The sequence below is a fragment of the Rhipicephalus sanguineus genome, chromosome 1 (assembly GCF_013339695.2).
Source record: "Rhipicephalus sanguineus isolate Rsan-2018 chromosome 1, BIME_Rsan_1.4, whole genome shotgun sequence".
Taxonomy (NCBI): domain Eukaryota; kingdom Metazoa; phylum Arthropoda; class Arachnida; order Ixodida; family Ixodidae; genus Rhipicephalus; species Rhipicephalus sanguineus.
Window position 1 is genome coordinate 247,226,142 of NC_051176.1, and position 23,724 is coordinate 247,249,865.

At 45.5% G+C, this 23,724-nt stretch overlaps 1 protein-coding gene across 1 annotated transcript; it reads right to left on the bottom strand.

Annotated features, from left to right (window-relative positions):
- Window positions 1–5,049: 5,049 nt before the first annotated feature.
- LOC119376414 (inositol monophosphatase 2) lies at window positions 5,050–14,840 on the bottom strand. The gene is made up of 8 exons (XM_049411002.1): window positions 14,640–14,840; window positions 14,413–14,546; window positions 14,215–14,319; window positions 13,980–14,025; window positions 13,314–13,422; window positions 11,161–11,266; window positions 8,672–8,825; window positions 5,050–6,273 (listed from the first exon to the last, which is right to left on the bottom strand). Exons 1-8 carry the CDS (start codon window positions 14,706–14,708, stop codon window positions 6,166–6,168), a joined length of 831 nt encoding a protein of 276 aa, XP_049266959.1. The 5' UTR covers window positions 14,709–14,840; the 3' UTR covers window positions 5,050–6,165.
- Window positions 14,841–23,724: the final 8,884 nt, after the last annotated feature.

The window sequence follows — 23,724 nt, forward strand, 5'->3', positions numbered from 1 at the left end:
AACAAAACGATGAACAGTGTTGCCAATCTACTATTTTGGCGATATCAACCACAGTGAATGCGGCCGATTTGTTTGCGTGGTCACACGTTCGTCAAATAAAAAATGTGAAGTTTTATAAGCATGCCGGTTGTATGAGCCGAGATTGCTTGGTAGTGAGCGACGTCAATCGTTACAGGTGTGAAATATATATATTTTTAGCGGGTACTTCAAAACTTGAAAAATGCCTCTCTCAGTCGGGCAAAAGGGTCCAGAGCCCGCTTAAGTACCGTGTTAAAGAGTGATATAATTGTTTTGAGACAAACACATGTGAATGTCTAACTACAGAGGATGCACAAATTCTTTGTTGCCATGACCGAAGCTTTGATTTCAGCGCACCTTTAGCACGCGGTTCTGTGTAGGCGATATTTTTGCTGCGTCACTCAAACAAACCTGGAGGACATGTTCACTAATCGTATTCCGCCATATGAGCTTGCTGACTCATTGCTGGAGTCTCGTTATTTTGGATCAAACAAGCTTTGAGATGGTGTTTGCCAAACTTGATTCAAGCGCCGACTCTGTTGCTCCATCTTTGGAAACGTTAACACATGCCGTATGCATGGGCTTCTTTTATGACCTCCACATCGACGTAAACGAAACGACAAAAAAAAAAAAAAAAGAGCAGGAAGGGGAGGTTTGAGAGAAATAACTTTGCCTGAAACTGGTTGTCACAATTGGTATGTCCAAATGTATCATGTAGAGCCTCCCTCATAACTTTGCAAACATAAATTTCCAGTATACAAGTTTAATATATGCAACCTGCATGGATAATTCTTGGAGATTTTTCTCTCAGCACACAATGTATGCACAAATTCGTGGCATCTACTATACCCAGCAGTCATATAATCAGATGAGAATGAGGAGGCCGGCTTGCTGGAGGAGGTGAAAGTGTTCTGGTTGTAATACTGGACAAGTTTATATGAATTGGCAGACAAATGCTTGGACCATCAGTGGAAGACGGCAATTTATTAGAAATCTTGTATCCAGTGCAGTATGTGCTGCCAATTTCAAGTACATCACATGACAGCCACTGTAAGGGCCAATCCAGTCTGTATGCAGCCTCCTAAGTGCAACTTCCTTCACTTTAGTAAGGCAACAGGGGAGAGAGCAAACACAGTGTCCTGTTGGGGAGGAATTTGTATGGGTACAAAGCAAGATTTGGTAGATGCATTTGTAGCTCATATTATATACACAGAACTTTGCGAATGTTTCAGTTAATTCATAACATTGTTCCTGCTTGTTATGTGCTGTAGCACTGGTCCCACTTAGTTACCATAAGCAGGGCTTAAAGTCAGGGGGGGCCCGGGGGGGCCCGGCCCCCCCTCCAATATTTAAGGAGGGGCCCGGCTCCCCCTCGGCAGCCCGACGGTGGCACTGCAGCACCCATTTGACAAGTGCTGGAGTTGAATTTTTTGGCAGTATATAGTGCTTTGTGCGGGGAAATTATACTCTGCAATTTTCCGAATAATGATTTAATCGCGAATGTTTGGTTGACGGGGTGTCAGCAAGACAAGAAATACAGGTATCGTCGTACTGCTGAATGCAATTCACTGAGACACTGAACACCACGGGCAACGCCTCCTGAAACCACGGGTCACCACCCTGTTCGACAGAGCGTCTTGGCACAGCGTACTGTTTCAGGAGGCACCTGAGTGTGAAGCTACCTGCTCGTGAATCAGGCTCACCTTGGTCTCTTTAATTTGCCACTCAATTTCCATTTGCTTAGTTGTGCATCACAAGTCTGCTGTAATTGGAAAGTCGCGTGTATTTTGCCTACATTATTAGGCAAGTGGTAGGGAAAATAAAATATATAGCATTGTCGTGTCTGACCTTCTGAATCCAGTGAGTCAACTAATGTTACTTTCTTTGAGCTCACATATCTTTAATTATGTGCATCCCGAGTTATTTCTGAAAAATCGTTCCCAAAATAATTTCATTTAATACTTGATTGGATCGACACGTTGAATAAATAATATATGTATTTGTATAGCATTCATAAGCATTTGTTCAGTTCTAGAGACAGCTGGCTTCACTGCACTGTGATCATCGCAAACACCTCTCTTAACGCTTAATCTACAGCATATATATATATATACAGTGGACTGAAATCTCGTTGATGATTCTGCATAATACGTTTTTCAGCCTAATACGTCTTTGTTTTATTCCCGGCCAACATTCCTTGGAAATAATGAATTTTCATGCGTTTAATACGACCTCATTTTTGCCCAAAATTGGACAATACGACCGCGAAAGTGGATCTTGACCGATATATCTAGAAATCCTGCGTTTATTCTTCGGTATGCCAGCTCGCACGGCCAGTGGCGTAGCCAGGGGGCGGCACACCCCCCCCCCGGTATTTTTTTCTGCCATGGGATACAGAGCACAAAATGACACTCGACCACACTTACCTGGCTGGACTCCATGTCGGATCAAGGGGGTGTCCCACCCGAAAAAAATTTCTGCCTCCGCCAGTGCGCACGGCGTTCCAACAACCCTCGATCTGCGCGTTGCAGAGCCGCTGAGGCCACAGCAGCATCGGTTTAGCGGCGAAAAGATCGCTGCTAGGCGATCTTTTCTTCGATCTTCGATATATATATATATATATATATATATATATATATATATATATATATATATATATATATATATATATATATATATATATATATATATTGCCGCTTTATGAGGGCCCCCCCTCCAATGAAGGGAGACTTTAAGCCCTGACCATAAGGTTATGTTTACATTGGTTTCCTATTCATTACGCTCCTCGATCCTTTTTGGTAAATTATGTCCAAAGAAAAGTGCAACAGCGTGCCACTGTAGCATTGTCCATCAATGGCACCTCTGTTGACTTCTGCATGTCAGTGCTGAGAATGATCACTTTGGAAAAGCTGCTGTGCAGAACAAGAGCATAATTATCACTGAGTAGTTACCGGTCAGCCAAGCTCAACATGACTCACGAAGTACAAGCCAAGAGCATGCACTTAAAATTGCCGAGCACCTACATTTATGGAAGCTGTTTTAGGTCCGCCAATACTTTCTGTGGCTACTCCAATATACAACTGCAGAAATCGTAAAGAGGCTGCGAGTGCTCTACAAGGGGACGTCAGTATTGAAGAGTGAACTAGATGGAAAGTTTCACTTAGTGTGATTCCCACTTACAAGTGCTACACAGACGCATTCTATTTTCAGTGTAACCCGCCAGGGTGGTCTAGTAGTTACAGTGCTCGTCTGCTGACCTGAAGGTTGCAGTGGCCGCATTTCGATGGAGGCGAAATGCTAGAGGCCCGTGTACTTAGATTTAGGTGCATGTTAAAGAACACCAGATGGTCAAAATTTCCATAGCCCGGCACTATGGCGTCCTTCATAATCATATTGTGGTTTTGGGATGTAAAACCCCAAAAATTATTATTATTAATTTTCAGTGCAACCACCAGGTAGCAAAAGTGAGGTTTACTTGGCAAGCTTTCAGTACTTTGTTGGCTTCCTATTCACTTTCGAAAAAAGATTTTGTGTGAGAGCAGCTTTCTTTTCATCATTAGTATCCCTATAGATGTTATCAAAGAAGTTTTCCAGATGGTAAGTTTTTTTTCTGAGGTCCTTTAGAAAATGAATCAATGGGATTATGCTGTAATTTGTCTTGCCAGCTAGTGCGGCATGATGCACACCTTAGCAAGAGGATTTCCTTTGTGTAAAAGCAGGAGGAATTGCACAGTTGAAACAAACAAAATACCCCTTCACCTCCATGAAACTGGAACAGGTAACCTACTTGTCTATTTACATAAGACTGAGAAAACATGTATCATATTAATAGATACTGCACGAAAAAATAGTTCTACAAAATGCAGCGTGGCCATGCAAATATTCAGACCACTCAAATAATAATTAAAAACTGAAACATTCAATTTCCTAAATGCAATCTGACACATGAAAATTGCAATTAGATATTTTTAATAATGTCAAATAGTTTGAAAAAATTTCTGGTTGGGCAACTTATCAAAGACCCTTTTATATAATTAACTGATGCTGGGAACACCAAAATATATTTTAAGCGCGGAGCACTTTAGGGGCTTGGTCTGCCATATGCTGTCATCGTATTCTGTCGTAGCTTGCCGTAACGAGGCAAAACCACATATAAAACGAAATAAAAGAGGAAGCAAGCGAGAAATAGAAGGAGAAGGAAAGGGAAAAAAATGGGCAGAAAAATAGAAAGATCAAGAAAGAGAAAGAAATACATAAAGAGAGAGGAAGAAATAAATAGTAATAAAGAGAGCAAAAAACACAGAAAGAAGACAGGAGAAAAAAAGAGAGAAAACCGAAGAGAAACAAAGAAGGCTGCTCAGCTCGGCACTTCCATCAGGCTTGGCATCAATAGTGTGAAGCTGCTTTTTTTTGTGTGTGTGTGTGTTTCATTGGTTGAGTTGACATGAGTAAAATGAAGTGAACATCGTGACCAAACTACCTGCTATGGTTATTCAACAGCAAGGAAGGAAACCACAGACAGTACTAAAATATTTCAATGATGCTTGCCTGCCCCTCGTGGCAGATACTCCCTATGAACACACAAGGCGTTAAATGAATACTAAATAAGTGCAGTTGATCTGCTAAACCTATTTTCCCTTTAAACAAATGTTCACTGTGATATTAACAGCAGATGTTAATTCAAACAGTACAGTTTATTTATTCTTAAATGTTTGTACAGAAAAATTAGCAATTTTAACATTTTTATTCCACATACATTAGTTTACTAATAAAATGACTGAATTCATTAAAACTTTCCAATTAAGGGGGCTAGAATTTCAAATAGATGCTCAGCCCTATTATATTTATACTGTCTGTTTTAAGAAATGTGTCCAAAATAATGTGTCCAGAATAACACTACAGCATTCATCATCCTGCCCCCCCCCCCCCTCCCATTTTCACAGAGGGAGGGGGCAAGTGCCCTCTTGCACCACCGGTGTACATGCCAATGTATGCTGAAGGGCCACAAAGGAGAAACAACGAAAAGCTAGCTTAAGATAAAGCTTTTATTGCATAACACTAAACAGCAAATGGTCCATAAATGTAATACAAAAGCGAATTAAATGGGATAATAAACAATTTCAGGCCAAAAATAATTTACAAGTCTTCTGATGTTCAAGTCATGCTCACTGATTTGAAAACTGTCCCGTATTTCACATTAAGAAATTCACACTACATAAATGACTAGCAAAATTACAAGTAAAAAATAAGGCACGGAAAAAAAAATTTAATTCTGCGTTTCTACATGCCAAAACCATTATATATTATGTGGCATGCAGTAGTGGTGAACTTTGAATTATTTCAGGCCACCTGGGGTTCTTTAATGTGCACCCAAATCCAAGCACATGGGCATTTTTTGCATTTGATCCCCATCGAAATGTAGCTGCTGTGGCTGGGAATCGTATCCATGCCCTTGTGATTAACAGTGCGACGCCATAGCTGCAGAGTTACCACGACGGGTAAGGAAGAGAAATCAGGGTGTGTTCTGATATAAGATGAGCTTTACTGTAATGCAGAGGTTTTATTATTCAACAAAACTTGAAGAAGAACAGTGTTGTAGAGCGACAGCAGGACACAGATAAAGCAAAACGAAAGGCAGTGCCAGTTTTCATAAATATGAACACAGCAGAAATTACTGGTTATTTGAAAAAAAAAAATCCATTGCTAAAAAGTGTAATGACCAATGTCTGCTTGGTCCCACAGAATGTTATCAAATAATGTAAGAGGTGTCTATATCGTGACGCTTTACCATTTTTACGCTGCATCATGGTAGAAGACTTTAGATCGATTTTGATAACCTGGGACTTTCAATGACTTCATAGATCACAACGCCGTAAAGGAACTAAAATGGTGCCTGCTCATCACAGGCCATACGTACAGTGTTTATTACACTGAATATATGTCTTAACATTGCAATAATGAGTTCTTGCAATAACATCTACACATCCACAATAAAATTTAAAGCATTCCACATTTTTACAAATTTATTGCAGCTTACTAAATAATGAATGTGCCTATAGTGAGCTGCTATGCAAGCACTGTAGAAATGCTAACCATTTTCTTGAGTAATTATAACACATTACATATAAAAATACTGCAAAACTAAACCTAGTCACTCTCGAGCTGAACATGTTCCAAAATTTGGCTGATTGTATTTGCCAGTGCATGAGAGCTTGCACAAAGGACTCTTCGGTGCATCAGATTCAAGGGTCCCACCTGGAGGATAAGCACATAAAACATGACTAGTTACATTTTGAGGGCAATAAGAAGTGCTTCACTCAACTGGCTTTTCACTGAAGAAAATTTTGTTTGCAAATACAGTCGAATCCCGCTATAACGAATACCGCTATAACGAAATTTCCGCCACAACGAATAATTTTCGTTCTAAAAAGACAGGGCGTGCAAACAAGGACACAAGAAAGAAGTCAGGACACCACAAACACCGACTAACAACTGAAGGGCCGATGCATTAACGGGCCGATGCATTAACCAGAGATTGTTGGAACATAAGGAGATCGCTAACAGGAGGCTCACCTTCTAATCTGTCTTTACATTGTCGAGATTGTAAGTGCACGCCAAAATTCGATGAATGCGCAGTGTTGTACCGTCAAAGAAATGAAGAAACGCGCCTGATGATTGAAGCATGGCATATCGAGAATAGTGGTAGCGCATGCGTGAGCCAACCGTCGATTAACTGGCATAAAGATGAAATCAAATGCCTTAACAGTTATCTTCCACGTAGACCGCCACGCGTGCCGGATTGATAGGTTCGCCTGTTGCATGGGCATGCGCAGATAAGTTTTCGTGCCTTCTTTCTTTTCAGCCGTTGTGTGTCTCTTCAGTTGTTAGTCGGCGTTTGTGGTGTCCTGGCTTCTTTCTTGTGTCCTTGTTTGCACGCCCTGTCTTTTTAGAATGAATACTTACCAACTAGCTCAGCTCTCTGTTATTCGAATAATTTTCGATTCTCCGTCGGCCGTCCATAGAAAACAATGCGAAAAATGTCTCGTCACAACGAATACTTTTTCTGCGTATATCCGCTTGAACGAATTTTTCGCGAGTGCCACCACATAAGGAAAATGAGCTTGCCTAGGATAGCCGCGAAATTCGGCTAGAAACTCGACCATTTCTCGCTGCCAGAGCCATGCGGCCGCAACGCAAGACTCGTGTCCTCATCGGAGACGTGCTTTGTGCCACCACACGCACATCCCGGTAAATTTTTCACCATTGAGATGGTTGGCGACAGATCGTCCATCCGCCATGATGCTGCCAGTGCGTGCGGGCCGCGGAAGAATCGTTTTTCCAGAACTCCCGCCATGTTTTTGAAGTAGCACTCAAAACAAAACTGCTGCTCGTCATCACAAGCCCTGTGATCGTGAATGACATCCACGGCGTTTTGAAGGCACACGCGCGGCCAGCGCGCACCTAGTCTAAGCGTAACTATATATATATATATATATATATATATATATATATATATATATATATACACACTATATATATATATATTATGCAGCAACCGCTGCGAACACAAATGCAGTCGTGTCGACGCGATGATAGGCGACCACTAAAGTACGCGCGCATCCAACATACACGCACCGACTCAAAGCAATGCTGCGGTCAAAACCGCGGTAGACGCGATCACACATAGCAACGACGCAGTTCTGAAGGCACGCTCACTGCCAGCGCGCACAGATTGAAAACGGCACTACCGTTTGCCGCAACCACTGCGCAGAAAACAGCGGTCGCTATCGTCGCGATCATTGATAGAGAATACGCTCAAGTATGCAGCTAACACAACGGAAGAAAGATTAAAGGCAATCAAGTCGTAAAACGGCACAAAACGTTTCGGATTTCCTTTCGCTCGCTTATGACTGTGGTAGTGCGGAGCTTCGGTACCTCTTTTTCAGTTAGCCTCTAGAGAACTTTGACACGCTCCTTCGTGGCGCTACTTGCTCGGCACGCTTCGAGGATAGCCTGCATATCGTATTTGCTTGTGTATAACCCACGTGTATAACTCGCGTATTGACGCAAAGCCGCCTTCCTTGCATTGCCGTGAAGCCAACTTGCGCACCGAAATTCGCGTATAACCCGCACCCCAGTTTAGCGCTAAATTTTCTGTATATTTTGTGCGTGTTATACGCGAGAAAATACATTCACACGGTGTGTGGCCAAGTATGTCCGAGTTAGCGAGAATTCAATGCAAAAGACAGTGCGTGCGCTTGCCGGTTCCAAAGGACGAGTCATAATCATCAGATCTTCCGAACTTTTGTGGTCTATAGATGAAATTTCGCTGCAACGAAATTCCGCGACAACGAACTTTTTCGCGCGTCCAGTCAATTTCGTTGTAGCGGGATTTAACTGTACACCACAAACTACCACACATTAAGTGAGTGGTGGCTGCTTGAGAGCTAAGCCACAAAAAAGTGATACACAACACACATCCCTTGGTCCAGTAGTAATTTTGACAAACTGAAAGGGCAGGTGAAAGATAAAGATGCAAAGTGTTTGCAAAAGTCAACATAAATATAAAATCAGTGATTACCCTCCAAATAATTAAGCAAACCAATTTTCTCACAACGTTTTAGGTGTTAAAAGGGCTGGGATAGTATCACGCACCTTGAGTGTCCATGACTACGCCTCCGGCCTCAGTAACAATTAGTGCTGCTGCAGCCATGTCCCAGACATGCATTCCAAATTCATAAAAGGCATCCGCCTCACCACTTGCCACAAAGCACATGTTTACTGCTGTGGAGCCTAGACAACGCAATCTGGAATGTTGAGAAAGTTTTCGTGCTGTACACACTATTATTCAAAAAAGATTTTTAAACCATCAAGAGAAAAAGATTAAATCATGAAACACAGCCACCACAGTATGTGTGCGCCACTGAAAGTACAACTACAGAAGCTCCCATTAACAACAAGTTCTGGTCTTTTGGTTTACAGCAGTGGCGTAGACAGAAATTTGTTGTGGGGGAGGGGGGGGGGATTCTTGATCTGAAGTGGGGGCTGGGCAGGCAAGTGTCATTTTATCCATGGCAGAAAAAAATTTCAGGGTGGGGGCACGTGCCCAGTGTGCCACCCCCTGGCTACGCCACTGGTTTACAGTGATGCTACTGAGTACCTGTGATGAGCAATTTTTGGAGCAACAGAATTTTCATTCTGGAGAACTCTGAAGCAAGTTAGTTTGCATATTAGGGCACTTCGGGGCATCTGATGCCTACATGTATCGTGTTTTCAAGCTCTTCGGAAAACTTTGAAGGTGCAAGTCACATCAACATGAGACAATGGTGTAACGTCCTCAACCAATTTCTCAAAACAAACAAACAGAGGATGCTGGTTCAACAATAATAATTATATTGTAGGGAATAACACTTTAAATACAGATGTGCTTGTAGTACATATGCAGAGCTCCTGCACCGTAACTATCGCTCTTGACATTGATAAAACATTATACATAATATTCCTTTACTATCACATGAGGCAAAATTGTGCACATTTAAAATTCCCCCACAGAGTTCTAAAACTGCTGCAGCATTTAGTTGACGTCCGCCAGCCTAGTCATATCTTAAGCCAGAAGCGCATTACCACATTCAATATCCTTCATGTTTTTTTCTAAAACATGCAACAGAGCCCTTTTCCAGTGTCTTGCACTGTTACTTGTGTTTCAAATTATGCAGCCTGAGCCCACCAGTCCAAGTTCGCACACACAAGATGCAGTTTCACAAGATGTCGCAGTTCCACTAGAAAGGTGGAGCACTGATAGTTACAGCAATGCATTTGGAAACCGCATGCAGCAAGGTTCTGAGTTTTATCAACCATATATATTGTAGTGAACATTTTCTTGTTAATTAAATTAACAAGTATGGTGTCCCATGCACACAGGCAAGCAAATAGATCTCATTCGATACATGCAAACACTTACTGTCGCAGTGCTAGCAAACAAAGGTGAGTAAACACATCGCATTGCCCCTTTCTTCAATGCATATACAAAACAACCTCCAACAACAGTTGTGTGGGAAGACAGCACACATGAAGCGACCAGTCATGTAAACTCGCTAAGTCTGGCAGGCATACATTTCCTGGTGGGCGTAAGGCCCACCAGAAAATGTATGCCTGCCAGATAGGGCGTGCGAGCTTAGCCGTACTAAGCGACAAAGGGCAACACTGAGCAGAGGCGGAGGTGCACACTCACCTGCCTGTGCACTGGATCATGGCGTGCACCCGCAGAATAAAGCACACAAGGCACAGTACATCTTATCGCAATAGGCCGACGAGTTTGTGCTTGGAAGCCTCCTATTGCTATCGCAATAAAAAGCTAGAAGGGAGAGTGACACCACTCTGCTGCCTCTGCAAGCTAACCTCATCTGATGACACTCCTTACTCTCTCTGTGGACCATGGCTATACTGCTTCAAGGAAATATATCCAGCCAAAAACGGACGAACACATTTCCTAGATGCAATGCACCAACTAGCCCAACAATGAGTTCTACCATACTGCTGTTGCCAACATTGTACAAAAGATCTGCCATCTCTGTGAAATGCAGAAAAACCGTGTCGTGTTGGCTACCCATGATCTAGAACAGACCGCGTGTTTCTCTGACGGGAAGGCCTTTCCATTGTTAATTAAGTTTCATGACTCCATTATCTAGCATCGTGGAGCTACAAGAAGAAGATTTTGGGCGGTAACAAGATGATTAACACAAATAAACAGCAGAAAGGTGGACACAGGCAGCATATGTTTTCTCATGCCAGCGAGTGCTATTGGATAACCCATTATGTCATCCTGAAAGACCCTATTCAAAATCCCTGGAAACATCTATGCTCTGCACAATTCTGGTACAATTTTGTTGTCCAACACATCAAACCCCTTGTTGGACAACATTTGAGCAAATACCCTTGTTTTCCATGGTATTGTGCACCATTGATTAAATGCAAATATGATATCTTTGAGTCTTCAAAAGTTCCTGCTAGTGTTATATTTACGTGAAAAAGACCCATTACTAAGCATAACACTAATTTTAAAAAGGGTGAAGCACATACATGCATTTAAAATAGTCAGTGTTTCAGTTACAGCAGCGAATATAATAAGCAAGTCATACATACCCCTGTGCTTTCTGCATAAGGTTATGCATGTTGCGAAAAACAAACTGCATGTGACCTGGGTCCCGACTGCTTCCTACTTCGCTTATAATCAGGGCCTTAGAAATTTCTGGAAAAGTAGACCATGAGAAAGCCCACCTAATGCACACAACTCTTTACATTCAGCAGCAAATACAGCATGGTAAACTGGCCATTTTTTAAATTTTATTAGGAACATTACCTCTGCAACAAAACCATAACTTCATGGCTACATTACTTCAAATATACCAGAGTAAAATTCTGCTATCATGTGGCTGAAGCGACACCAATTACAAAGACACTGCAAGAAACTAGTGCCAAGTATGCATTAAACAAGCATCACAGCACCGGTGCAATGTATGCAACCAACAAATGTCTGAGAGCAGCCAACAGACAATGAACTGGGGTTGCCATAGCCTTTGAGAATCTTGTTTATTTTTTTATTTCTCACTTTGGTGATCAGCAGGGCTTTTCTGCTTGTGCTTGGAGCGTGGTGAAAGTGGCTTATTGTGACAATGAGAACACACCTTCAGCATATTGCACATTTACGTTAGGAAAGTAAATCAAAACAAAAGCCAGAGCTGCGTTCTAACTGCCACAACTGACCACTCTCACAGTGATGAGTGCATGTGCAAGTGATCTGTTGGCACCGTGATGATTAGAGGACGGATTTTTAGGCATTAAAAATGCAGGAAATGCAGCCGCCGCGGCCAGGATTTGATCCCGCGACCTTCGGGTCAGCAGTCAAGCGCCATAACCACTAGACCACCGTGGCAGGGCCGCTTTTGTTTACCAGGAGTTGGATGAACAAGAGGAGTAGGTTGAAAACATACAGTTCCGAACAGTTAATGTTGCCCGGTAACATGAATAATGGTCTCAAACTGCAATTGAAACTTGAAGCTAAATAGTGTTAATATAGGCGCCAATTTTGATATAGGTATATATAGGCATTTACGTGCACAGACGCCCAAAATAGGCATTTATAGGCACTATAAAAGCCCTGCTTAACCTCTACTTCATGCTCATATATGAATGTGGCACGATGGGAGCGCAAGGAACAAAATAGGCAATTGCCTAAAATCCAGTCTCTAGTAATGACACTGGTTACTGATGCTTTCCCACTTTACATGCGCTCAAGGCAACATCAAAAAAAGTGTTTTTTTTTTTCGGGGGGGGGGGGGTCCTCGTACTCGCATGTATCATATAATCATTTTATTGTCACCTCCCCACTTTATAAAATGAGAGCACTAACAATACTTATTTCTAGTGAACATGTAGTGGGGGGATGAGGAAGTCACTGTGTCATCAGCACCACGTGGTCTACGTCAACGTTTAAGAAGCAAACCTTGCTTCTGTTAACGTTGATCTACGTGCTATGCCCTTTTTTTCGCAATGCCAAAACTTGGTGTTAAAGGGACTGACAACTGGCCAGAACGTGGGATTAGATCCTGGTAGAAATGAAAAGACCGTCAAATATAGTGACAGATTTCGGCATCCTTTTCGCGTTGTGAGTAGGATTTATATTTTTAAATCGTGCTTAAAAGTAACAAAAACTAGTATGTCGCGCAGCCTAGCGGAAGAGACTTGAAGCTGGATTATGAAGTCGGTCGCATTGCTGTACGTAGTCACATAGTCTGATGCTGTCATGCATGCCATAATTGGTCCTCAAAGTTAGATTATGTATATTATTATCTATCCCCGCTCTGTTTTGTGCTGCCTACGAGGTAAAAGGAGTTACACGGTGAGAAACGGTGCTGCCTTCGCGGCCGCCAGTGGCCCATGTCCAGCCTCGGCGCATGCGCGCGAAGTGCACGCATGAGCAGTAAACCACCGTGCTCAAACACAAACCGCTCTCGCGCTCACTGTTTGCAGCATGTGTTATCAAGTGTGTTTAAGACTTCATATTCGCAACAGATAGAAAAATTCTGATTAAAAAATGTTTCACAGTGTTTTCCACGTTGCCATTCCGTGGCTAGACACTCAGACCAGTTAGCTTTCCGTTGCGCTAAAGAAAATAGGTGCCCGAAAAATTGGTTGTCAGTCCCTTTAAGTCACAAAAGTTGGTGTTTAGTGCTTTAAGGAGTGCACTAGTAGAAGGCAAATCGCACGCAGAATTGCAAGTCAGAGACCATCTTTACCATTTTGTCCAGAGACGTTGAGCCTGGTGCCATTGCAGAAGGAGCCATGCCCTTTGACTGCAGTGTACATCTTATCCAAAGCTGGATTGTACACAATGCCCACTACAATCTGTGAAGAGCGCAACTTGTAGATAAGTACAAAAGACAAAAAGCTTTCCACCTTAGCATGCAGGCAGCAGCATAAATGTCAAAGCTCAAAGCAGATGCATACACATATGTAAGAAACATGCAAAACAACTGATTAAATTGAGTAACATTTATGAATAAAAGTGCCATTTCGCAGCTAGGATTCTGTCTACCTAAAAACAACTATAAGTTACATAATTTATAGTGCCCAACTTCATATTCAGAGGACTCCAGGCAAAAATTTAAAAATGCAAGTAACGTGAAAATATGACCAAAAAACACATAGCTTCCCTATATTTTTATACATATATGCTAATAAAATGGTGTAATGTTCTCACCAAAACTTTACTGCTGTTTACTCACAGCAGAATTGAATGGTCGTAAGGAGCATGTTGCATTTTAGCTTTTTACGTTTGTCACAATTTACGAAATGGTTCAACATAAGCTGATATCCGCGCATACGTGACATTGTGTGTCACATGTACCTACACCACAGTAATGTCATCCCAAAGCAAGAATATGTTGCATCTTAAACGTCACCTCTTTCTGAACAGCGAGTGCGACAGAAACAGCAACGACTGGAAACCTGCGGGATGAAAATGACAGAGGTGTACCAACTGTGCACGATGTGTGATGCAAGTCCGCTAAATACTTTCATGATCAGTTGAGTTCTTTCACCATGTAATAAACGAGAACAAAGACTTCTGCTTATTTTTAACAATTAATTAATGCAAATAAATTATTACTTTTTTTTCCGAAGAAAGATCTATGTTACCCGTGCACAAAATTCATGGTCCCGTCAATGGGGTCAATAATCCATGTAGGGTCATTCGTAAGCTCGCTTTTGATACCCGCAGCGACTGATTCTTCTCCGATGAACCTAGCACAAAGGAAAGAAGACCGCTGATATGCCACAACACGCAAACAGAGACCGACCGTACACCGATCCGTCGAAACACGATGCGCCTCTTACTTGTGATTTGGGTATTCCTCTCGAAGTTTCCCAATGAGCAGCTGTTCAACCTGCCGATCATATTGAGTAACTAGATCAGTAAATTCTGACTTCGTTTCGACCTGTTTCCCTTCGCCGAATGCCCTTTGCACAAGCTGCAAGAAGCAAAAAAAAAGGAACCGATTTCACGCACTCACCACTTTGCTATCTCACACATTTTCAAACACGCGCAAAATGAGGCAGCTTACCGCTCCAGATTCTTTAACAAGTTCCAAGGCTTTACAAAAAAAGCGTTCAATGTCCTGATCGGTGACCATGATTAGTGCAGGCAGTAATGATCTCTAGCTCGAGTGCGCAGGTTCACGGACCTTTGGTTTCTCTGCCGCCTCTACTCCTCTACTACCTGTGTGCGCGGATGACGAACTTCATACGAACTCGAAACCAACTTGAGCCACGCGATCGGATTGCCATCATTGCCATGGCGTGATCAAAAGCATAGCCTCTGAGAGTGATATTTACTACATAAAGGAAACCGTCGTTGGCGTGGATGGCGTGGAGTTTATGTGGTCGTTGGGACAAGAGAGTAGATCTCACTTTTATTTGCAAAAACTGGAACCCCTGTTAACAACTTATAGCCAAGTAAAGATGCCCGATATTTCGTTAAACGGTCCTTCCGGCTTTCGTTAGTTATCCCTTGGTCATTCACAGCTTTGACGGCGCAAACTTAATTCAATATAACAAACCTGGCTTTACTTCCACGTTCAGCTCGTGCAAAGCTATTTTCGCTTACCTGCGAAAACGCAGCGATATCGCGGCACGACAAAAGCACGGCCTCCAAGACAGCAATATTGGCGCGAAATTCAAGAAAGTAAAATTTGCCTTTTTTACCATAATGCCCCATCAGTAAGAAGCACTGTGAAAATAAAATTTCTCCCGCTCTAAGGTAATTCGAACTAAATATTGAATGAGTCCCCTTCCTTTATAAACTGATCCATATGGTCATAAATCAGCTTGACCCATTCTGCAGCTAGTATAACACAGCACGTGCAGCTTGCAGGTGAGTTCCAATTTTTCCAAACAGAGGCCCTGTTATTTCCCATCCTTTAGGAGGTGGCGGCAGCATGACCGACAGGCTGTCGTGTGACACACCTTACGTACTCAACAGCCCGTTTAAATGAAACAAAGCACGGAATCTGCATTAGGTACTTTAAAGAAAGTTTTCGGGAAATGGGCTTTCTTTTTTTATTAGTTATATTGTTTGAACAACCAAACAAAACAGGCAAAGGTGAATGAAAACGGTGTTCCAGATATGCGAAGGATGGCACTCTTCTTGGACGAGAGTACCTCCAAGCCAAGTTCTGCCGTGTCTCGATGATCTTTTCGCCTGCCGCGAAGAGAGGAAAAATATCTTGTCGCACCTCACTCCTTACGCCACCGTAGCATATGCTGAAAAAGCGCGTGCACTCCCTTTTATGGGCTTATCCAAATGGAAAACACCGTCGGTGTGTCCACTATCGCCTACGCATCTCGAAAAGCACTCGTCAAACTCTGACGTCCAGTACTGATGTGAGACTGGCGAGAAAGCGTTGTAGCAACTGAGTGGCAATCCCTGCAGCAGCCTCTGAGAGTATGCACTGAACACTCGGTCAACAGGCTTGCATAAGATTTACGTGCACGTTAAGGATCACCAGATGGTCAAAATTTCCGGAGCCCTCCACTTCGGCATCCCTCATAATCATATCGTAGTATTGGGACGCAAAACCCCAACATTTGTTACGATTAAAAGGCGAAGAAAAGTGCAAAGTGAGAGCGCGCTGCTGTCACGCGTGCAAGATGGTCATGGCGCACGGACCGTCAACCTATCACTTATCAGGGACGACGGCGCTTCCTTGTCGTGTGCCACCGTCAAAAATGTTGGCGCACTGTGAAGCCGATGCCTAGAGCCGCGGCCGCTCATTTAGCCAAGGTGCGCGCGCAGGGTTCTTTCGCTCGAAGCACGGTTGAGACGCATGAGCGCAGTCACGTGGTTTTATTTCATATTTCGCGGGCTTTCATTAAACGCCGAAAAAAAAAAACGGCACGCCGCATGTAGTACGTTGCCAGAAGAAACTGGATCTGTCGTTTTGGAAGGCCCTCTACATCATAACGCAACGCATTTGGCCCTAAAGTGACTATTAAAGGTATCGAATAACTGATCTTGGTTAATTAAGTAAGCAGGCGCAATATAACAAAAATACCTTAAGGAGCGCCACATGACGACAAACCATATGTGGTTGGTTTCATTCAGTTGCGGTTAACCACTTATTATTATTTTTTTAAGCACAGGACGGGCTTTATTGGTGAAACATGGGAGACGCCTTTGCCCTGCAGTGGGCGCAATCAGACTGATGCTGATGATGAGATGGCTTTTTAAAATCCTTGGTTCTAGTTACGTGAAACACCCGGTACATATACACTCCGTGAAGTCGACGTTCTTTCTATATGGCGATGCTTGTAATCCAGAGCATAAGATCGATATGCTATTAGTGCACTATACATGTTCAATGCCTCATCGATCGGTGCTTATAACTGTTAGCCGTCTGGCACTTTTCCTCGTCATTAATTTAGTTCTCATGCTATCACGTTGGTGATATGCTGGCAGCAAATAGTTCGCAAAACGTTACATAGCGAAAGGACAGAAACAATCCAAGAAACTAGCTCTTACAGAGCGCTTGCCCCAGTTAGCCACCCTTTGCCCTGGATAGAGTGCCCTCGCTGTACACCGGGCGTCCTATATATACACGATTTGATGACAACCCCCTCGCCCTTACCAAACTATAGAATTCTGTATAAACCCCATAGTTTGATACTATCATGTCATGCGCGGCGTTTTCCATCTTTGTCACTATCCGAAACTTGCTAGTCCGTAGCCCACATATGCACGTCTCGTTCGCATGAGAGCATGCAGTTTGGTTCTGAGAACATGCGGTGCAATAACAGACACCGCAGGATGCGCACACGCTAAGCTCGCGGCTGGTTTTATCTCCGCGTCGGCAGCGAATAGAAACCCCTCGCGTGACGGCGAAGCCGTACAGCCAAGTGCACACGTTGGGCTTCGTCTCGGCAGCCCGCGGAGGCCACGCGCCGCACGGTTTACGGAGCGTGGGCTTTCCTGGACGCGTTGCTCTTGTCTCCGGAGGTTCGGGGTGGGCCACGTCCAGCACGAAGCGCGCACTAAGCCAATGTGACCCTGTGTACGGCACTGGTGCACGTATCAGATATCAAAGACCAGGAATGACGGTCCTCTCTACGAATACATATTCTTCCTCCCTGAAGTGGTCATCGAGAAAGGGACCACATAGACTGCGCTGCTTTAAGGCAGTTTTCTGGGCTAGTTGGAACACTGAACTTTGATGCATTTTCAGCGCTTAAGCGAAAAAGAAAAAAAAAACACAAAAAACATGCAGACACGGAAAGAAAAATGGACAGTAAGAACGCTGGAGCGTACAGTAAGCGTCCTTACTGTCCCTTTTTCTTTCCGTGTCTACATGTTTTTCCTGTTTCTGCACTGCTATTTGGCTGATAATTTTTGTGAAGCGCCGGGGCTCTGGCTTCTCGTCGAGCTGGATGGTGGACCCCGCAGAATATGCCACTCACCAAGCCTATGCCCTCAGCGTGGTTTTCAACACACACCATCCTATAGAGTATCAGTCAGTCAGTGAACTTTATTTATAAATTGTCCTGAGAAGCCGATTCCCCTCAAGAGGGAGGGTCGGCTGCGGACCGCACCCACGTGGGGACAGGAAGGGCGAGCCTCTCCGCCAAATTGTGGGCCCTCTGGACAGCCCAGATTTGGACCTCCCGGTCCAAGCTGGTGGAGTGGCGCTTCGCTCACCTGGTCCTCCTCCCCCCCCCCCCCTAACGGAGAACCCGCACGCCTATGCTCATAGGCGTGAGCAGGGTTCTCCATAACGGATGGGGGGGGGGGAAGAATCCCCCCCCCCCCTTTCCGCAGTGGCCGAGTCCGAAAGAAATGGATGCAATGGATGCAAAAATGAAAATGAAGCGATGACGTGCTTCTTACAACGGCCTGCCCAACGGCCTGCCTTTTATCCCCGGCTTTTCCTATGGGTGAAGTTGAGAAGTAAGCATGCATTTCTTAAGATGCAGCATCAGGCGCCCTCGGCCGCCATTATCGTCAAAAACGTAAGTCTGCACTTTAAACAATGACGGTTAGGACGCGACTGACGTAAAAGGTATGGGGCAGATTTGGCGACCCCCTTGGGTGATTAGGGGGGTGCTGTTACGACTGGGGTAGGGCCCTTCGGGTGCGCGGCGTAGGATCCGAGGTCGTTGCATCCCACCGCTGCCACCACTGTTAGGAATGGGGTAGGGCCCCTCGGGTGCGCGGCGTAGGATACGAGGTCGTGGCATCCCACCGCTGACACCACTGTGAGGAATGAGGTTGCGTGGCCCATCGCTATCGTGCTCGGAGTAGTCAGTAATGGCAAGGTGAATAAGGAAAAGATTTTATGTACACTATTTACATATTTTTGCTACCAGGCAACATGACTGCCAGCCCGACCACGTCGGCTGGTTCGACTCCGTTCGAGTCGTTCTCCTTCTCCGATCTCCCTCTCTCATCTTCTCGTTCCACGGACCGGCACGGCCTTAAATCGTCTAGCCGTCCATTGTCCTGCTGACTGTCCGCCGGTCGCAGGTGTTGGGCTCCTATCCAAGTTCTCCAAATTGCGGCGCGCTGCCAGGAGTATCAATTGCGACGAGCTGCCAGAAGCCGCACGCAGGTGTTGGCTCCTATTCAAGTTCTCTAAATTGCGGCGCGCTGCCAGGAGTATCAATTGCGACGAGCTGCCAGAAGCCGCACGCAGGTGTTGGCTCCTATTCAAGTTCTCTAAATTGCGACGCGCTGCCAGAAGCCGCACGCAGGTGTTGGCTCCTATTCAAGTTCTCTAAATTGCGGCGCGCTGCTAGAAGTTTCAATTGCGACGCGCTGCCAGAAGCCGCACGCAGGTGTTGACGTCCTCTTCGTATTTTGACCGTCCGCCGGTCGCAGGCGTTGAACCTCCTTTACCCCGCAGGAGTTGAGCAGCCTTTCCATAGCTGGGCAGCTTTGAAGAACGACTGGCGTCAGTTGACGGGGCCGGCCGGGTGAAGACGCCGTTTTCCCCGGATTGCAGACAAAGCATGCAGGGGTTGATCCCTGCTTCCACGTTCGGTCAGGTGCTCTGGCACAACAGCACCCCCGCCACAAAACAATGCATCAGGAGGACGAGCTGCTCCACGTAGCTCGGCTGAAATGATGCGGCCGGACACCAGGCTCATCCACGGCTCGAGGCGAAGCTCCCAGGATCACTGCTCTCGTGACATTCCACACGAACACTCAGCTGGCACGGACTCGAGATTCCTGTGGATAAGACGAACTCGACAGGGCAACCATTGTCAAACTACACCCAACGCTGCAAGTGCCCTCCGCACTCCCTCGAATTGCCAGACATGAATGAAACAAATCCTACTGATAACTAACGTTTCCGCTGTAAATAAAACGAGGAGAAGTGCGTATCTCATGGCGACGAGTTCAACCACAGACCTCAATTTCAGGTGTTGTTGAAGAAACAACTCCGAGGAAATACAAGAATTGTAATTGTACTATAGCTGCTTAGGCATGGAAGGTAAACAACCAAGGAAGCCAACGGAAGCTCAAAGGCTTCGCTAAATTCTACACTAAACGCTCTCCGCGTAAGCGTAACACAGTAAGAACACAACATGGTTCTACTAACTAAGAACTGAATTGAAAAATAAAGCTTACCCGCTTCACATAAAACAATGTTGAACTACCCTTCGCCCTAAATGCTCCTGCTAACTAGTACAAAAACAAAAGAAAACTCAACCTACAGCTAGCTCCGTTGAAACATTTTTCAACTACAACGCTAGAAGATTAACCTCCAAAATATAGACACTACATAGGTCAAAATTACTGCCTCTACAGTAAACACAAACAAGTAAAATTCGGTTACGCTCGACAAACACCACTCTTTCACAATTAGCGGTCGTACAAATCTTTACTCACGGCTAACGTGTATTATTATACGCCGTCAGCTCACTCCCACGCGGGTTACTGCTTCCGCATGTTATTCTTAATATTGCGCCACTAAAGCTAGACATGTTCCCGTGAGCACTCTGTCACGCTGCACCCACATCAGGAACTGAATCCGCAAACGACATCCGTAATTGCACGTACTAGTGCCACTGCGAGCTTCTACTCCGCGGATGTACGACTAACCTAGCTCTACTCTTGTGGTCACAATTTTTACAAACAACCGAGCGACTCGCTATAACCTTTCCTCATTCGCTCCTACACAGAACGCACGCCAAAAAAAGAAAAAAAAACAAACAAAATAAATTTTTGCGTGGCTCTACCAAAACTCGCACAAAGCCTAGCCTTGCTTATCCTTCTCGCAAGCTCTCAGCTTACCGCCTAAGGTTCCGCTATCAACTCGTGGGACACCTTGACTTACTCCCGAACGGCGCACACAAAGCCCTGCGCCGGCCTTTCGTGTAACTGCGCACGTGTCATCCGCCAACCGCTTGCGGGCTCCCGCCAAGTGACGGAAACAGCAGGCCTCAAACGCCAACGCTAACTCAGCGCACGCCACCCGAAATCTGCCCAATGTTTCCTTGCGTCCACGCATGACACGCAACGGAAACGCCACAAACTCTTTTCGTAGTCAGCTGACGTAACCCTATTCAAGGCGCTCATCTCTTAAAGCCCTTGACTCGCTCTGATACGTGTCACTAACCATCTGATAGCTACCGCACAACGCATATCGGCAAACAAACAAAACCACAGAGCGCTTAAAGAAAACAAAGTTGAATAACAGCTAACTAAGCTATCAACAATCGCGGAAATAACAAGGAATACCAAATACTAACTAAAATTAACAGTCAAAATTCCTTCCAACAAATCCTGAGTCGATATTCCGTAACAAGCTAACAGCTGTCTTCAACAACTTTTCAGGCGCACTCGCGGTGGTCGCGTTCGGAAGGCTTTTCTCGACAAGCGGGGTGTACGACACGCATGAAACTTAATTACCCCCTCGTCGAGCCTCACTACTTTCCCTGTAGCGGACTTTTCTTTGTCGCCTCCTGCCACCCTCGCGAAGGTCACCAACCTCGCGTTGTCGCACCTGTTTTCAACGTTCCGCGAAAGGAACAAGGGGAAGCTCCTTTGCCCCCTGACCCTTTCCGCGAACCCTGCGCTACTCTCCTCCTTTTCTCTTGGTGGTTCAGACGCATGCTGTGGAAACCGGTCAACAATGACAATCGCGCCCCTCTCGCAATTTCGCGTCGACGTCCGAACTTCCTCCTCAAATGCGTCGCGACCTTTGCCGCATTTCTGTCTTGCGGACGCTTTCTTTTTGCACGACTCTTTGTGCATACTTTGGGGCCTTTGTCATGATACCTATGTGCGCGACACCTCGTTGCGCTCCTGCCTCTACACGGCAGTGAAAAAGATGAGAACAGACGGAAACCTCGGCGCCTGAATCTCATCGACATTCGCTTCCTCGCGATGCGCTTAGCGCACAATCTAGATCCCCGCGGGACTCTCAACTTGGGACGTTTCCTAGCACGCCTTTTTGGGAATTCTGGCCAAGCCTTCAACTTGGCGTCTCGAGAGATGCGGTCGTCGCGTTCTGCTAGCGCTTTAGCACGCTTACCGCTACTAGTCTCTTTTGCGTTCCCCTTTTTCTTTCGCCGGCGCCTTTTCCTCACTGAACGGCTCGGAATGCTGGCAGCTTCGACGCACGCGCGCGCAAGTACGCTGCCTTCGATTTTCATCGCCAAAATCTCAGGCGGCTCAACTGGCCTATCCTCGGTGTCGTCGCTAGGTGTCTGTACTCCTGACATAGCGACAGTCTCGACACTCTCTAACTCAGTTAGCTCGCCCTGAGATGTCTCTCTAGCTTCGGGTGATCTATCACTATCCTGGATAGCCCCTTTTCTCAGGCCTTCGAAGGCGACCTCTGCGTCCTGCGCTTCGCGACGTATCTCGACCTCTTGGTCTCCGCGGCGCGCCTCGTCTTGCACTTTTCGACGCGCTTCGTCCTCACGCGCCTCAGCTTCTCGCGCTATGTGAAGTGCCTCTTGTTCTCGCGCCTCTTTCGCTTTTCGAAGCGCCTCGTCCGCTCTCGCCCAACGAAGCGCCTCAGCCTCTCGTTCTCTCTGATGCGCCTCCTCTTCTAGGGCCTTGTGACGCGCCTCTGCTTCCTGAAGCGCCTCGCGACGGGTCTCAGCCTCCTGTGCCTCGCGACGCTTCTCGACCTCTTGGTCTCTGCGGCGTGCCTCATCCTTTTTCGCCTCGGAGCGGCTCACAATACTAGACGCCTCGTCCCTCGTACTCGCATGTACGGAACTCTGTGGAGTCAAAGCTCCAAACGGCTGAACTGAGCTACTTTCGCGGTCTTCGTCAGTTATGTCCTGTGACTGAACGACAGCCGCGACGCTCTCTAAGCTAGTCAGCTTGCTCTGAGGAGTCTCTTCCATTACTGGGGCTTTATTACTGCCCTGCAAAGACCTCTCTCTTGGGCCTTTGCATTCGGCCGAACCTACATTACCCCACTGGCTGAATAACGTATCCTTAACCTCAGTTACTTCCTGCAGGCCGTCTGACACTAAGGCTAAAACTGAGCCTTTCCCACGTCCGAGGCACTCTGCGTGCCTGTTGGCCATCTTTCCTCTTCCCCCATGCGTGCCCTCGTCCGATGTCCTAGCTTTGCGCCTATGACTCAAACGCTGTTGGAATCCTTTTGCTGACAAGCGACATTTGCGCAACAGCGCCTCTTTGACCTTGTCATACGATACAGCGTCCTTCCTATTGAGTCTAGCTATAACATCGGCGGCCTCGCATGGAAGAAGAGTTAGCAACTCTTGCGACCAACTTTCGAGGGAGAATCCTGCCTTCTCGCACGTTCGCTCAAAATTAACAAGAAAGAGTGCGATGTCCTGGCCAATTTCGAACGGCTGCAAAAGGTCTTCCATTTTTACCGCCTCCCTCACTATGGGAACCTGTCTTGCGGCGGATATACGAAGTTCCAGCTCCCTTAGGTTCAACTCATGTTCCTGCTCGGCAGCTTTCTCTTTATCCCTTTCCTCCTTTCTAGCTCGAATCTCCTCATGAGCTTCCTGGGCCTCCTCGACAGTCACCTTCTCTGCCTCCATAATCGGGAGGATCTGTCGTTTCCGCTTGGCCGAGCCAACCGAAATGCCCAACTCCTTGCAAATTTCAAGGAGGTCGTGCACACTGAACTTGTCCATACTGACTCTACACTCCGCCTC